At 49.3% G+C, this 15,229-nt stretch overlaps 1 protein-coding gene across 3 annotated transcripts in view; it reads left to right on the top strand.

Annotated features, from left to right (window-relative positions):
• PCNT (pericentrin) overlaps positions 1-15,229 on the top strand; it is a 115,222-nt gene that overhangs the window by 73,404 nt on the left and 26,589 nt on the right. For all 3 annotated transcript variants that reach the window (XM_012780084.3, XM_012780083.3, XM_012780079.3), the window contains 6 exons: positions 1,151-1,321; positions 1,564-1,713; positions 6,445-7,341; positions 8,552-8,731; positions 10,744-11,451; positions 12,215-12,317. In XM_012780084.3, the coding sequence (XP_012635538.2) occupies positions 1,151-1,321; positions 1,564-1,713; positions 6,445-7,341; positions 8,552-8,731; positions 10,744-11,451; positions 12,215-12,317 (2,209 nt within the window). The remainder of the gene's footprint in view (positions 1-1,150; positions 1,322-1,563; positions 1,714-6,444; positions 7,342-8,551; positions 8,732-10,743; positions 11,452-12,214; positions 12,318-15,229) is intronic.

Here is a 15,229-nt window from a genome sequence, read left to right as displayed (position 1 = left end):
CGTTTTCGTTCAGGCTGGTCAAGAACTCTGAATTTATCCATAGTAGTTTCATAAAGTAAATAATTTAAAAATTAAGGCTTAAAAAACTTTTTTCACCAAATGCTTTGGTTAGAGCGAGTTATAATTATTTTGAGTTTAGGGATGTCTGTCACCTTCCCAGTGACAGCATCATACTCTGAATCATGCGCTGGTGATATTTCCTCGTCTGTGTCGGTCAGGAAACTGCTCGGGCAGGGTCCCCCTTGTGGCTGGGTGGGTGCCTGTCTGCACCTCGGGAAGCAGCTGTACCTCCTTTTTAAGCATTTGGCTAAAACAATTGAACTTCTGAGTTTTCATTATTTTATGTCACTGGAGGTTAAAGGTTACTTGAGATGAGGCTCAGTGAGAAATTGTATTTTAGAATCAGTGCTTGGCCCTCAGACACAGACCCTGCTTTGGGATGTGGTGCGGTTTCCCTGGGTGTGTCTGGGTCTCTTGCAGGTGGGGACTGCTGGGTGGGTCGGCTCCTGCTGGAGGGTGGAGCTGCCCCCCACGTCAGGCCCCGGGAGGGGTGCAGTGACCCTCCACCTTTGCACACGCGTGCTAGGCTTTCGGGTGTGGGGTGCAGAAAGTGTCTTCTTTTCCCTCCACAAAACTGGACCATATGTACAACTTTGTATTCCTATTTCTTCCATGCTTCATATGCTGTGGATGTTTTCTTCACATTAAGTGTTGTTTGAAAACTTCCTCACAGGCAGTTAATGCTACACTCATTGCATGGATGTACCAGTAGCCACTGCTCAGTTTTTTTGGCTTGGTCTTTCCAATTTTTAGAAAATTAGTAAGTAAGTATATTTTAAAATTAGATATATTTTAGAAAAGTATATTTTAGAAAATTAGTAAGTAAATATACTGGATATTTTTGTACCCTGTTGAATGATTACTAAGGACAAATTCCCCACAGTGGAATTGTGGATACACACTGTGGCTCTCAGTGGGGGTCACTTTCCTCCCAAGGCCGGCTTCTGTGCATCCCTGTAGGTTTGCTGAGTTGCTGAGTGCAGGCGTGTGCAGGTGTGCCACTGTGGCGTATGTTTTAACAGACAGCAGTGTGAAGTCCCTGATTCCTAAATATTTGTGTGAAATAAATTTCCTTCTTGTTGCTAAATAGGATAAAGAGGCATTAAAGGAACAGCAGATGACACACTTGCCTCTGGAGTCCACACCGCAGTCTGAAGCGGGTGAGGGCAGGTGTCCCTGGCCTGCTCCTGACAGCCCTCCTGCCGGTGCCGAGGCACAACGGGAGGCAGCACAGGGAGCGCCCCTGCAGCATGACGGCGAGGTAGGCGGGAGCAGGGTTGGGACCCAGCCCTGGATGTGGAGTGGCTGACAGCCTCAGCACCCAGAGACTGCGGCTGGCGGGTCTGCCACTGCCGTAGTTCTTAGTAATTCTATTGTTTTCACGTGCATAGAGGGGTGATAACTGTTTTACGCATGTATTTTTAAATCTATCAAAGGTATTTTAATGATTATTAAACCAATTAAAATACTAGATAATTTTTAATACTTCTGTTTTAATGAAAGGTCTTAGACTTAAAAGGACACCTGGAGGAGATTAAAGATGACTTAGCAAATAAAAACGAGGCGCTGTATCTGAATTTAAAATCAGACGTGCAGAACACGCAGACTGCCGTGAGCATCAGAGACCTTGAAGAAGAGAATGCCAACCTGAAGGTACGCTAAACAAGGTCCACCTTGACACCTGAGTTTGGGTTGATGTTCTAGGTGCTGGGGCCAGCCACAGGGGTGTGCAGTCACACCTTCCCAGACATCCCTCGTGGCCCGCAGTTCCAGAAGTCTTTGCCTGGGCTGCGACTGCAGCAGTTCTGGGACTTCCCAGGGGTCCGGAGTGAGGAGCCAGGGGCCCCACTCCAAGCTCTTCTTCCTGTTGGCAGCACCCATAGGGTCTTTGGTGGAGTAAAATTGCAGGAGAGGCACTTCCCTAATGACAGAAACCGTGAGGAGATGCAGCCTCGCTTTGGAGGATGTGAATGGCTTTGGCCGTCTCAAGCTGTGCTCTTCTAGAAGAGGTGATGTTTAGTGTGGGTCCTCTCTGTTAAGCTTCCCCCTGGCAGGATGGGAAAAAATCTGTTTTTAAATCTTCTCTCTTATTTTAATGTAGCTGGTCTTTTGAAGCAAAAAAGAAAACCAACCTTTTTGCAGTGGAGATGACGTTGAAAGTTGCAAAGAAAGCGTCACTTTATGAGGTTATGAGGCAGCCTTGAAAGGCATAGGTCAGACCGCTGTGCGTGGTGCCGCACGGCCCAGGCTCTGCCGGTGAACTGAGGGCCTGGAAGACGGCTGAGGGATCGTGTCATTCATGGCTGACTCTCACAAAAGTCGAGTCTGTAAGATCTTAAACTATCTCCAGTGAAAGGGGACTTTTAGGCTGATCCTAGTACTAATTGTCTTTTCAGTGTGAACCCTTTTTATTTTATTTTTTAATTTTTTAATTTTTTTTTGAGACAGAGTCTCACTGCGTTGCCCGTGCTAGAGTGCCGTGGTGTCCGCCTGGCTCAAAGCAACCTCAAACTCCTGGGCTCAAGTGATCCTTCTGCCTCAGCCTCCCGAGTAGCTGGGACTACAGGCATGTGCCACCATGCCTAGCTAATTTTTTCTATATATATTTTTAGTTGGCCAATTAATTTCTTTCTATTTTTAGTAGAGACAGGGTCTTGCTCTTGCTCAGGCTGGTTTCGAACTCCTGACCTTGAGCAATCCTCCTTCCTCGGCCTCCCAGAGTGCTAGGATTATAGGCATGAGCCACCATGCCTGGCCCTGTGAACCCTTTTTAAAATTTTGAAACAGAGTCTCGCTCTGTCAACCCGGCTAGAGTAAAGCTGCATCTTCATAGCTCATAGCAACCTCAAACTCCAAGGCTGAAGTGATCCTTCTGCCTCAGCCTCCCGAGTGGCAGGGACTGTAGGCGGGTGCCACTGCACACTCATTGTTGAATTTTTAGTAGAGATGAGGTCTCGCTCTTGCTCAGGCTGGTCTTGAACTTCTGAGCTTGAGTGATCCTCCTCCTTCCACCCCTCCCAGAGTTCTTGGGTTATAAATATGAGCCCCTGCCCGGTCCAGTGTGGATTCTGTTACTAGAGGAGAAGCAGATAAGAGCACAGTTTATTTTGGTGATTGTCTTGTAATAAATCTCCTTGAGAAATGCAGTAATTGATTAGTTTGAAAGCCAAACTAATATGTCATTTTAAACAGAGAGGACTTTAATAGAAAAACACTTTGAAATTTGAATTTCTAATTTCCAAACTTCAAAGTACAGGCTGTTTAACTGGGACAGTTCACATCTGCACGGCTGGGGGAGCGTTTCGAGTAGCAGCGCACTGGCTATTGGCTTTGCTGACACGCTTACTGCTGCTGTTCCGCAGGCGTTTCTGCACGGCGAGGAGAGGAAGATGGCGCGGTGAACCGGCAGCTGCAGCTGCTGAGGGTTCTTTGCCTAACCCAAGGTCACAAAGATATTTCCCTGTGGTCTCATGGAAATTTCATGGTTTTATTTTGCATTCAGGCCTTTGGTATATTTTAAGTTTATTTTTCGGCACATATATCCAATTGTTCCAGCACCATTTGTTGAAAACTCTTCTTAGCCCATTGAAGGCATTCACTCACCCCTTTCTGGTTGTGGTGTCAGGGTAGCACTGGCTCCGTGAATGAATCGTCCCCTCTTCTGTGTTCTGGAAGGTCATATAGAATCGGCGCCATGTATTCTTTACAAGTTGAATAGCATTGTTCAGTGAAGCCATGTGGGCTGGTGAGTTCTTTTTTGGAGTTTATTAAAATTACAGATTCTATTTTCCTACTAGTTGTGGTTGCATGAATGTTTCACACTGGGATATTTTTGGCCATTGTTTGTTGAGGGTCTTTTCCCTCACCCGCCCCTCCCCTGTCTGGAGGTGGCGGTGGCGGCAGACGCGCCCTGCGGTGCCTGCGTCCCTCGCTCAGTTGACGTTCTGCCCTTCTTTTCCTTTCTGCGTCTCATGGGGTCATCTGTGATTCTTTAAGTTTGCAGACGCTTTGTCATGTTGAGTATTTTTTTAAGTCCATTGAGTGAATTTTAAAATTTCAGACATTGTGACTCTTAGGTGTAGAGTTTTTATTTCTTTTTATAGTATCTGTTCTTCTGTCAAGATTTCCTGTCTTTTTGTCTGTTGGGAGGATGCTTTTCTTTATGTCCGTGAGCACAGCTGTGATGTCTGCCTCTACATCCTGGTTTGCTTTTTGTGCGTTTTGTCATCTCTAGGTTGGTTGCTGTTGGTTGTATTTGCTGCTGATTTTTTTTTTGTGTCTTGAATAATTTTGATTTGCATTCTTGATGTTCTGCAAATTATGCCGTGGGGACTCTGGGTTCTGAAGAGCGTTGCAGCTTTTGTGTCAGCGGCTGTGAGCTTGGCTGCACTCAGGCTCACCTGTCCTGCCTGCAGAGGCAGCCGTTGAGACCGGGCAGAGCTCACACATGAACTCGAGGTTTTCCTGCCCTCCTCTGTCCCTCTGGGAATACCCCTTGCTCTCCACAGCCTCCTGGACCTCATCGTGCCACGCTGTCTGCGGGCAGAGTCTCAGGGGCAGAAACTCCCCCGAGGTGGCCTCTGCCGTGTCTTGGTGCTCCCTGCACGACCTCCTGGCCCCACAGGCAGGCGGGTGTGGCCCGCTGGGTTTCTGGGCAACATCTGTCCCCACCTGACGTGGACCCCAGCCTTGGTCCCAAACCTCTCTTTCCCGTCAGTCCGCCCGCGGCAGGCCCCTCCTTGTCCCCTGCTGGCACTGCCTCTCCAGACCCACACGGAACTGCGTTTGGTGAGGAACAGCGCTGCTTGGAAAGGCGCCACTTCTGGACGGAGGGAGCTGGTCTTTGCTGCCTTGCCCCGGGGGCAGGTGATGCTCACACCTGTTACTCTGCACTGGCCTGGGTTGGAGGGGCCGCTGTGGCCAGACACGGGGCCACCACACAACTTTGAGGGACATCCCTGTGCTCTTGGCTGTAGCACCTACTCTTTTTCTTAGTTCTGCAACCTGAAGTTGTTTTCTTCTTTCTTTTGCCACCTTGGCCTGTTTTTACCAATCCTTCTTGTTTGTGCTGTTTCAGTTGCACTGTATCTTAGAGGACTGATCTTAGATTTCAGTGTGTTACATTTTAGAGCCACCTTTTGTGCTGGCTCCAATATTTAAAATGTAACATTTGTGTTGTGATTATGACTGTTTTGTAGTGCACGCCCCTTTACCCCAGTGTATTAGGCGAATAAGGAAAAAGCAGCGTATAGGCAGCATTATCTTGAGAAGTTCCTTCCCACCTGTGCCGACAGACATGCGTGTGTGCGGCCCCCCTTCGAGAGTGTGCACGGCAGAGCTGACCGTGCGGTGGGAGGACCCAGCTGGCTGTGCCATGTGCTCGTGTTCAGGAAACACGTGTGGCTGTGTGAGCCAAAGCAAACCAAGGGGTCATCAGGTTCTTTTTTGTTTTCACTAAAGGCCAGATTGTATTCGAGTCCAGAATAATTGTGAAGTGGTTCTAGTGAAACCAAGTGTTGTCACGAAACCTTTAATTTTTGGGAAGTCAAACATTAGACTATAAGAAATTGCCTGAAAATTGTTAGAATACAAATTGGTTAGAATTTTTCCATTTTTTGGCCACTGCCAGTAATATTATCTTAAGAGAATAGTTTGGAACCATACTGACTTGGATTTCAATCCTGATTTTGCACTTAATACTTTTGTGGGTTTGGAAAGATATTTAATGTCTAACTTGCAAATTTTCCTGTCTTTAAAATGAAAATAATAATATTTCTTAATTTAAAAATGTCAAAGATTAGATTAAACAGCACAAGTGAACATGCTCTTGGTGCCTGGTGTGGTTGCTGAGGTAGCCGTGACAGAAACGCCCACGTTGCGGGTGCCCAGCCGCCCGGCAGGACAGTGGCCCGGCCAGTTCACGTCTTCACGTATGCAGATTCTCCAGCCACGTCTGCCACGTTTATTCTCCAGAGAGAACAATACCCAGAACTAAATGCTCCTTGAGAAAAATCAAATCAGAGTCGTTTAAATATTAACAAAACAAGCACTTAACGGGTGGTGAAAGCATCTTCCTGTCGACAGCCTTGACTGGGAGGAGCTGTGTTGAGCTCAGGTTCAGACGCAGAGTGCGGGCTGGGGGTGGGCGGCCGTGGGCTCTGGGGCGGCCGTGGGCCCTGGAGCGCCCAAGCGTGCTCTGCTCCCTGCATGGGATTCCTGAGTGCCGGGCCGTGGCCTGGCGGTTTCTGTGCGTTGCTGCTTTATTGTTGGAGTGCTGAGTCTGTCCACTTCTCCAGGAATGAATTCAGGCTGAACTATGTCCCGAAAGAAGGAAATTCATGAGTGGATGTGTTCATTTGTCTCTGAAATGTGCTTTCTCTTCAGGTTGTGTGTGCCAGAAGTTCTGAAGTTGAAGAGCTGAAAGCCACTATCGAAAATCTGCAGGAGAACCAGGAACGATTACAACAGGACAAAGCGGAGGAAGTCGAAAGGCTCCACGAAGTCATTGCGAAGCTGCAGCAGGAGCTGTCGCTCATGGTGCCTGCGGTGCAGGGGGCCGGCGAGAGCCGGGTGGGGAGTCTGCAGAGTGAGCTGCTCTGCTCCCAGGTGGACGGGCCCTGCGGGCAGGTGCTGCAGGGTGAGCTCCAGGCTGCGCTCTTGGCCAAGGAGGCCCTGAGCCAGCTGCTGGCCGACCAGGCCCGCGGGCACTGCCAGGCCCTGGAGGCCCTGCAGCAGCGGCTGCGGGGTGCGGAGGAGGCCGCCGCCCGGCAGCTGGCGGAGCTGGGGCGCAGTGAGGCTCTTAGGGAGGCTCAGGTCGAGGGCATGGCCTCCCGGATCCGGGAGTTTGAAGCTGCGCTGAAAGCAAAGGAAGCGGCGATTGCTGAGAGAGACTCCGAGATCGATGCTGTGAACAAGTGGAAAGCGGCTCATTCCACCGCGCTGAAGGCCGTCCTGGCGGCTGTGGCCCGTTTCCGCCGTGCCCTGGAGCAGCAGCCCCTGGCCGGCCCAGCCGAGCCCCCCGAGCTGCAGCGGCTTCGAGCACAGTGTGTCCGGCTCAGCCGCCAGCTGCAGGTGCTGAACCAGCCCTTCCTGAGGTGCCAGCTGGAGCCGGACAGGCAGCAGGTGCACGGGGCCGCCGCCCGCACCCGGCCGCCCGGCGCTTGCCGGCACCCTGGCCCGGAGGGCGGCAGCGAGGTGTGCAGGGACGCGGAGATGCCGGAACAGGGCGTCAGCAGCAGGTGGTCGACCCCAGGTCTCCATGGCCGGGACCAGGACCTGCAGGTAGGCCTCCTCCTCTGTGGGTCTCGGGCGGTGGCTTCTGTGCCTGGGGCGAGGGGGCGGGGGGTCCTGGCCCTGGAGCGGGAGCGGAACGGGCTGCGCTGGGCTGGGCTGGGTGGGGGTGTTGGCTGTTCTCTGAAGGAGACTGGGTTTTTCCTTCTCTCTTATTCGTTTTCTCTTAATTTCGATGACTCTTGCTGTGCTGGGTGCGGGGGCAGGGGGAGGGCTGCAGTTGGCACTGGTGGCTTGTGACGCAGCAGAGGAGGGAGGCTGGAGCGGCGTCAGCCTGGGCCTGTCTGGGGTCTGTGCACAGTGAAACTGGGCTGAGCTGAGGATTTCACTATCTTATACAATGTTAGGCTTATTGGTTTTGTAACTTATTTAAGTTTTTAAAAATAATTCTTTCTTAAATATGATAGGGTTTATACAATCATATGGAGAATGCTTTATATTAGGCAGTGTTTCTTTTTTTTTTTTTTTTTGAGACAGAGTCTCGCTTTGTTGCCTAGGCTAGAATGAGTGCCATGGCGTCAGCCTAGCTCACAGCAACCTCAAACTCCTGGGCTCAAGCAATCCTTCTGCCTCAGCCTCCCAAGTGGCTGGGACTACAGGCATGTACCACCATGCCCGGCTAATTTTTTCTATATATATTAGTTGGCCAATTAATTTATTTCTATTTATAGTAGAGACGGGGTCTCGCTCTTGCTCAGGCTGGTTTCGAACTCCTGACCTCGAGCAATCCGCCCGCCTCGGCCTCCCAGAGAGCTAGGATTACAGGCGTGAGCCACCGCGCCCGGCCTTAGGCAGTGTTTCTTAATTTCCCTTTCTGGTTTCTAATCAGAGGCCTATCTTTCAACAAGTATTTCCTATGTAAAATGTTCTGAGTGCTTTTTGTCTTGGAGCAGAGGCTCTGTGTGAGTTGTCTGTCTTAGAATGCTCCGGTTTGCCATCTGCACCTGGCACCAGCTCTGGTGAGCTCTGGCCCGCCGTGCTCCATGGGCCACCTGGGTGGGAACAGCTTCTGCCTCGAGTCCTCGCTCTCTGCGGAGCTCGCTGTGCTGGGGGCTGCGCCCTCCGCGCTGACGTCCCTGCCGAGGCCCAGGCTCCTGCGCACAGGTCACCTGAGGACAGTCCCGGCAGCCGTCTCCAGCACCTCAAGTGTCACACTCTCAGCGCTAACCTTCCACACGTCGTCACTGTCTTCTCTGTCCAGGGTGACTTGCCGCCTGCCAGAGTCTCAGTGACGCTGAAGGACACGGGTCTCCACACGCAGGAAAGCGCCGAGCCGGTGCTCACCGTGGGCCAGAGGCAGCTGCAGCCAGAGCCGTTCTCGGTGAAAAATGAACTGCACTCGAGTCTGGAGGGCAGCGGCGTGGCGTGGGGAAGAGCGCAGGTACATGGGGGTGTATGTGGAGCTCCCCCCGGCGAGGCCTCTGCGTTCTTGCCGAGGTGAGGGGCCCACCCTGGGCTGCGCAGTGGGCTGCTCTCTGAGTCTGTCCTGTTCTGTGACGCTGCTGCTCACAGCTACGTGCTCCGTTTAGAGACATGCATTTCCCGTGGTCAAGCGCTTGTAAAAAGCAAGCAGGTAGAATTTCCTCAGGTCCATAGTTGGTGCAGATGGGGAGCTGTGCTCCAGCCTGTCTCTAGGTCTCTCTGTCGTGTGAGGACCACGTCACCCGTGTGGCGCCAGACTTTCATTGCCAATGTCTGTTTCACGTTCAAAGGCTTCACACTTATTTTTTGAACCTCAGATTTTTTTTTTTTTTTTTTTTTGAGACAGAGTCTCACTTTGTTGCCCAGGCTAGAGTGAGTGCCGTGGCGTCAGCCTGGCTCACAGCAACCTCAATCTCCGGGGCTCAGCGATCCTTCTGCCTCAGCCTCTCGAGTAGCTGGGACTATAGGCATGCGCCACCATGCCCGGCTAATTTTTTTTTTTGTATATATATTTTTAGTTGGTCAGTTAATTTATTTCTATTTTTGGTAGAGACGGGGTCTTGCTCAGGCTGGTTTCGAACTCCTGACCTTGAGCAATCCGCCCGCCTCGGCCTCCCAAAGTGCTAGGATTACAGGCGTGAGCCACCGCGCCCGGCAATGAACCTCAGATTTTACTTGAGAAAAAGTTGAGGTTTCTTTTCCTGGTGGCGGAGCCTTGAGCACACTGGAGTGCAGGGCGTGTCCAGAGTCCTGAGGGCCATGGGAGCCTCAGCGCTGCCACAGGGTCCTCCCGGTCGGCAGCTCTTGCTGCTGCTGCTGACACAACAGGCCCACGACTCCTCCTCCAAGTTCTGACACCCACAGGCTCTTAGAGCCAAGACTGGCTGGTGGTTTTGTTCTCCGAAGTGCGGTGCCAAAGCCTGCTCGGCACTGAAGCCCGCTCCGGCCCACGCTCACTGCACCCCTCGCGGCCTGGCTGGCGTGTTGTGCGTGTTGCTGGATGTTCCATGCATGTGCGTGGAGAGTGGGCACACTGCCATGCCGTGTGTACCACCTCGGTCTTTAGGACCTGAAAGGTTTTGAATTCCAAAGTGCACAGGCCTCGTGGTCTTAGGGAAGCACGAGGCCCAGGCCTGCATTTCTCGAGAAGATGCCTGACTCTGGTTTCGCACATCCATCAGGTACCCTCAGGAAACACGTGGTGTGTGGAGAGCCCTCCACCATCTCTGCACCACACGCTGGGCTCAGCGCCCTCACGGTCGGAGCTGTTGTTTGAATTCTTAAGAGAAAACTCAGCCTGTGGGTTCATGAGCTGATCACCAAATTCTTAGAAGTTATGGATCAACAAACTCTGCATTCATTACATAAATCACAGTTGTGTGTTTTTTAGTGTTCAAAGAGCCTTCTAGTACTTTTTTTCTCGCACAAACCTTGTGTCCTAAGTAAATTACAACAGAAATAGGTTATGATAACTGTCTTTATGTATTTATTTTTTGAGATAGAGTCTTGCTGTGTTGCCTGGGTAGAGTGCAGTGGTGTCATCATAGCTCACTGCAGCTTCCAATTCCTGGGCTCAAGTGATCCTCCTGCCTCAGCCTCCCCAGTGGCTGGGACTACAGGTGTGCACCTCTATGCCCAGCTAATTTTTCTATTTTTTGTAGAGATGGGGTCTCACTATTGCCCAGGTTGGTCTAAGACTCCTAACCTCAAGCAATCCTCCTGCCTTGGCCTCCCAGAGTGCTCGGATCACAGGCACAAGCTGCTTCGCTCAGCTAATAATTATTTTTTAAGCAAAGAGATTTAAGCTTTGATTCTGTATTTCATGGAATTAAATTAACTTGAAATGTTAAGCACTTAGAGGGGCCAAGGGCTCATCAGGGAATGATCTCCCCACCATGTGCTCAGACAGACACATTTGAGACGCCCTAGAGGGCTCCATTGTTTTACTGTGTGTATCCTTTCTACCTTCAGGGCAAGGAAAAAGTACTGGAAGATTGTCAGCTGCAGAAAGTCGACCTCATAGCTCAGGTGAAAGAACTTCAAGAAAAATTGAACCATCTGATATATTCTGCGACCTTCCAGGATGTCAGCACTGCAGACTTTAAATTTCAACAGCCGTTTGCATCAGCATTTGGGTTAGAAAACAGTTCGAGTGGTGGTTCCCACAACGGTGAAGAAACTGACACATCACCTCCTGTTGATGCATTTGATGCCGACAAAACCATGAGGGATCTAACTGATGCTGTTAAAGATGAGAACTATTTGATAAGAAACGAAATGCCAAACTTTCCCATTCAAGAAACATTAGAATTGCAGGACAGGCCCCATTCTTCACCAGCACGTGTGCTTGGCGGCGCCCGTGCCCCAAGACGCAGTGACCTGGCCGAGCCCCTGAAGAGCCCGGTCCGGGTGCTGGACCTGTCCTCCTGGAGCTCCCCTGAGGTCCTCAGGAAGGACTCGGCCCTGGAGCCCCAGCCCAGCCTCCTCCTCACGCCCCGCTCGGACGTGCTGAGCCTGCGCAGCGCGGACGCTTCCCTGCAGGACGGGACCCAGGCCTCGCTGCTGCTGGCCAGTGAGCCGGGGCTGCTTTGTCACCCGGGCGTGTCTGCAGCAGGACAGGCCCCACCGTGGGCAGGGTCTCCGCTGGCCGACCACCCGCCTGTGGAGAGGACGCCTGTGGTAGGTGCCCCTGCCCCTGGCCAGGGCTCCCTTGGGGGTGTGCACGTGGCTGGCTGGCCTCACGGCAGCTGCCATTGTTGACTCAGCACCTTACACACAGGCGCCTCACAGTGCTGTGGGGAGCCAGCTGCCCACAGACTGCTGTCATGTGCACACGGGGGCCTTTCGGGTCTCAGACACTGAGATGCGTTGGCCTCCTCCGAAGTTTGCTCTGCGCGGTCTCTCAACTGACGCTGATTCCAAGGGGCACAGCCGTGCACCATCTTCCTGTGTAATTTGCACGAGGGTTCTTTGGTTGCGTTTTTTAGATTTATTTTCAGTAGTGTTTCATATTTAACAGGTTTCACACATAATGTTAATTAATTTTAAGAATATTTCAATTTATTATTTTGAGTTAGATTCTATTTTTTCTAACAATTATTTTAGTATTTGGCATGTCTTGAGTAAGATAAGATAAAGAATAACTTAGCAGATACATATTATCAGAGATACCCATAGACTATCATTTCATGCAGAAAAGTTTTAAAATCTGAAATATTGGCTAGTGGCTACCTTACCCCTAAACAGGTGTGAGTGGGTCTGATTAAGTTATTAGAAGCAGGTGGCCTCGATATAGTCACGAGTTTGTGAGTACTTTCCTTGGGGTTCTATGCGGGAAGACGATGAATTCAAGCCTTAGGAAGTTTTCCTCTGGCAAGTTCAGCTCTGTGATGTGATTGATTGTTATTTCATGACCACTTAAAAGTGTCCCCTATCTGAACAGGAGAAAGATGTCGAAGATTTCATCATAACATCTGTTGATTCTCAAGAAACGTTACGTTCACCTCCTCTCAGGTTAGAAGGAAACAATGATGGAAGTGAAGAAAGTGAGTCAGTTACCTTTTTTTAACTTTTTATTTGGCAGTTTCAGACTACAAAGTAGTATAAGAAATTCCGAATGTCCTTCCCTAGCTCCCCAAGTCCCCTTTTGCCACGTGTGCCCCGCCCTGCCCTGCCCTGTGCCCCGAGACTCCTCAGGCTTTCCAGTGTGTGTCACGTGACCAGGGCGCAGTGTGATGCTGGGCACCAGGTCACCCACACTGGCGCAAGGCTGGTGTCCTCTGTAGACCACGCTCCGGTTTTGCCTGTTGTCCCAATAGTGTCCTTTACAGAAGACACCGGAAGCCACACACTGTTTCAGACGTCTTTTTGGGGCAGAGACTGGGCAGAGGCCCCCTTGTTTGTACCCAGGTGCCTTGGCCTCCCCACCCATCCCCTGTCCCCTACGTTGGGAACGGTCCCACCGTCTGTCTGTAGGTTTCAGAACACATTTGAGAGGGGTAGAGTGGTGACTGCAGCAATGTCCTCAAGACTGCACGTGGGGGCCGAGTGCCCCCTGGGCTTCGGGGCAGGAGGTGCGTGGAGTCTTGCGGCTCCCTTGCTGTGGTGGCATCTGCCAGGTTTTCTTCTTTTTTCGCAAGAGACTCCAAGGCTGTGAATGTTCTGCTTCTCCAGTTTATACCTGCTGGTCTGGGCCTCGTTGATAGCTTTTTAATTTTTTTTATTTTATGGCCACATGAAACCTGCTGCATGTCTTTACAGGGTACATGCAATCCTTTGGTGCAGGCATACAGTGTAGATTAATTGAATCAGGGTAATTGGGGTGTCCGTCGCTTCAGGCATTTGACATTTCTCTGTGTTAGGAACATTCCAATTCCTCTCTTTTAGTTATTATAAAGTATGCCCTAACTTATCATGGATTATAGTCAGTTTGTTGTGCTACCAAATTTTCATTCTGTCTAACTAACTACATTTTTCCACCCATTAACCATCCCTACTTCATCCCCTCCTCCCTACTACCCCTCTCAGCCTCTGGTAACCATCATTCTACTCTCTGTCTCCACAAGATCAATTGTTTTAATACTCAGCTTCCACATATGAGTGAGAATATTCGAGATTTGTCTTTCTGTGCTTGGCTTATTTCACTTAATGTAATGTTCTCCACTTTCATCCACATTGTTGCAAATGTCAGGATTTCATTCTTTTCTGTGGCTGTAGGATATTTCATTGTATATATGTACCACACTTTCTTCATTCATTCATCTGTTGATGGACACTTCGGTTGATTCCAGATCTTGGCTATTGTGAATAGCGCTTCAGTAAACGCAGGAGTGCGGTTATCTTTTCAATATGCTGAAATCAGTATGCAGTGGGATTGCCGGGTATATGTTAGTTCTATTTTTAGTTTTTTGAGAAACCTCCATACTATTCTCCATAGTGGTTGCACTATTTACATTCCCACCAACAGTGAACGAGGGCTCTCCTTTCTCCACATCCTCACCCCCATTCGTTATTGCCTTTCTGATAAAAGCCATTTAACTGGGATGGGATGGTATCTCGTAGTTTTGATTTGCATTTCTCTGATGACTAGTGATGTTGAGCATTTCTTCATACAGCTGTTGGCCATTTGTCTTCTTTTGAGAAATGTCTATATAAATCCTTTGCCCATTTTTAAATCAGATTATTTGATATTTTATTATTGAGTGGTTAGAGCTCCATATATATTCTAGTTACTAAGCCCTTGTCAGATGGGTAGTTTGCAGATATTTTCTCCCATTCTATGGGTTGTCTCTTTACTTTGTTGACTGTTTCCTTTGCTGTGCAGAAGCTTTTGAGCTTGATGTGATCCCATTTGTCCAGTTTTGCATTCATTGCCTGTGCTTTGGGGTTACTACTCAGGAAGTCCTTGCCCTGACCAGTGTCCTCCAGTGTTTCCCAATGTCTTCTTTTTTTTTCTTTTTTTGAGACAGAGTCTCGCTTTGTTGTTCAGGCTAGAGTGAGTGCCGTGGCGTCAGCCTAGCTCACAGCAACCTCAAACTCCTGGGCTCAAGCGATCCTACTGCCTCAGCCTCCCGAGTAGCTGGGACTACAGGCATGCGCCACCATGCCCGGCTAATATTTTCTATATATATCAGTTGGCCAATTAATTTCTTTCTATTTATGGTAGAGAATGGGTCTCCCTCTTGCTCAGGCTGGTTTCGAACTCCTGACCTCGAGCAATCCACCCGCCTTGGCCTCCCAGAGTGCTAGTATTATAGGCGTGAGCCACTGTGCCCAGCCTCCAATGTTTTCTTAAAGTAGTTTCATAGTTTGGGGTCTTAGATTTAAGTCTTTAATCCATTTTGATTTGATTTTTGTGTATGGTGAGAAAGAAGAATCTAGTTTCATTCTTCTGCATGTGGATATCCAGTTTCTCCTGCACCATTGAAGAAACTGTCTTTCCCTCCACTGTATATTCCTAGAAACTTTGTTGAATGTGAGTTCACTATAGATGTGTGGATTTATTGCCGAGTTCTTCACTTTGTTCCATTGGTCCATGTGTCTGTTTTTATGCCAATACCATGCTGTTTTGGTTACCACAGGTCTGCGGTATGATTTGAAGTCAGGTAATGTCATTCCTCTAGTTTTATTCTTTTTGCTCAGAAAGTCTTTGGCTAAAGTATCATGGTCTATCTCTCCTCAACCCACCAGAGACACTAAATCTGTAACAGTGAAAGACTGCCTTTGTTTTCTAAGATGTAAATCACTCAAAGTATATGGTATATAGTTTTTATCTTCGGTTTTAATTTTACAATCATTTCTGAATATAGAAGTTACGGCCAAGTACAAATTATGGTATCTATTACTTTTTAAATGGTTTTAAATCGTGTATCTTTTGTGTATGTATCTTAGATATTTGGCTAATTTTAAGTGATTTTGTTAAAGTATTGATGTCAGCTGTCAAGATGATAAGAATTAA

This window comes from Microcebus murinus, chromosome 1 (genome assembly GCF_040939455.1).
Source record: "Microcebus murinus isolate Inina chromosome 1, M.murinus_Inina_mat1.0, whole genome shotgun sequence".
NCBI classification, from domain to species: Eukaryota; Metazoa; Chordata; class Mammalia; order Primates; family Cheirogaleidae; genus Microcebus; species Microcebus murinus.
Note: the sequence above shows the minus strand (reverse complement) of the source record. Positions and strands in the feature narration are given on the sequence as shown.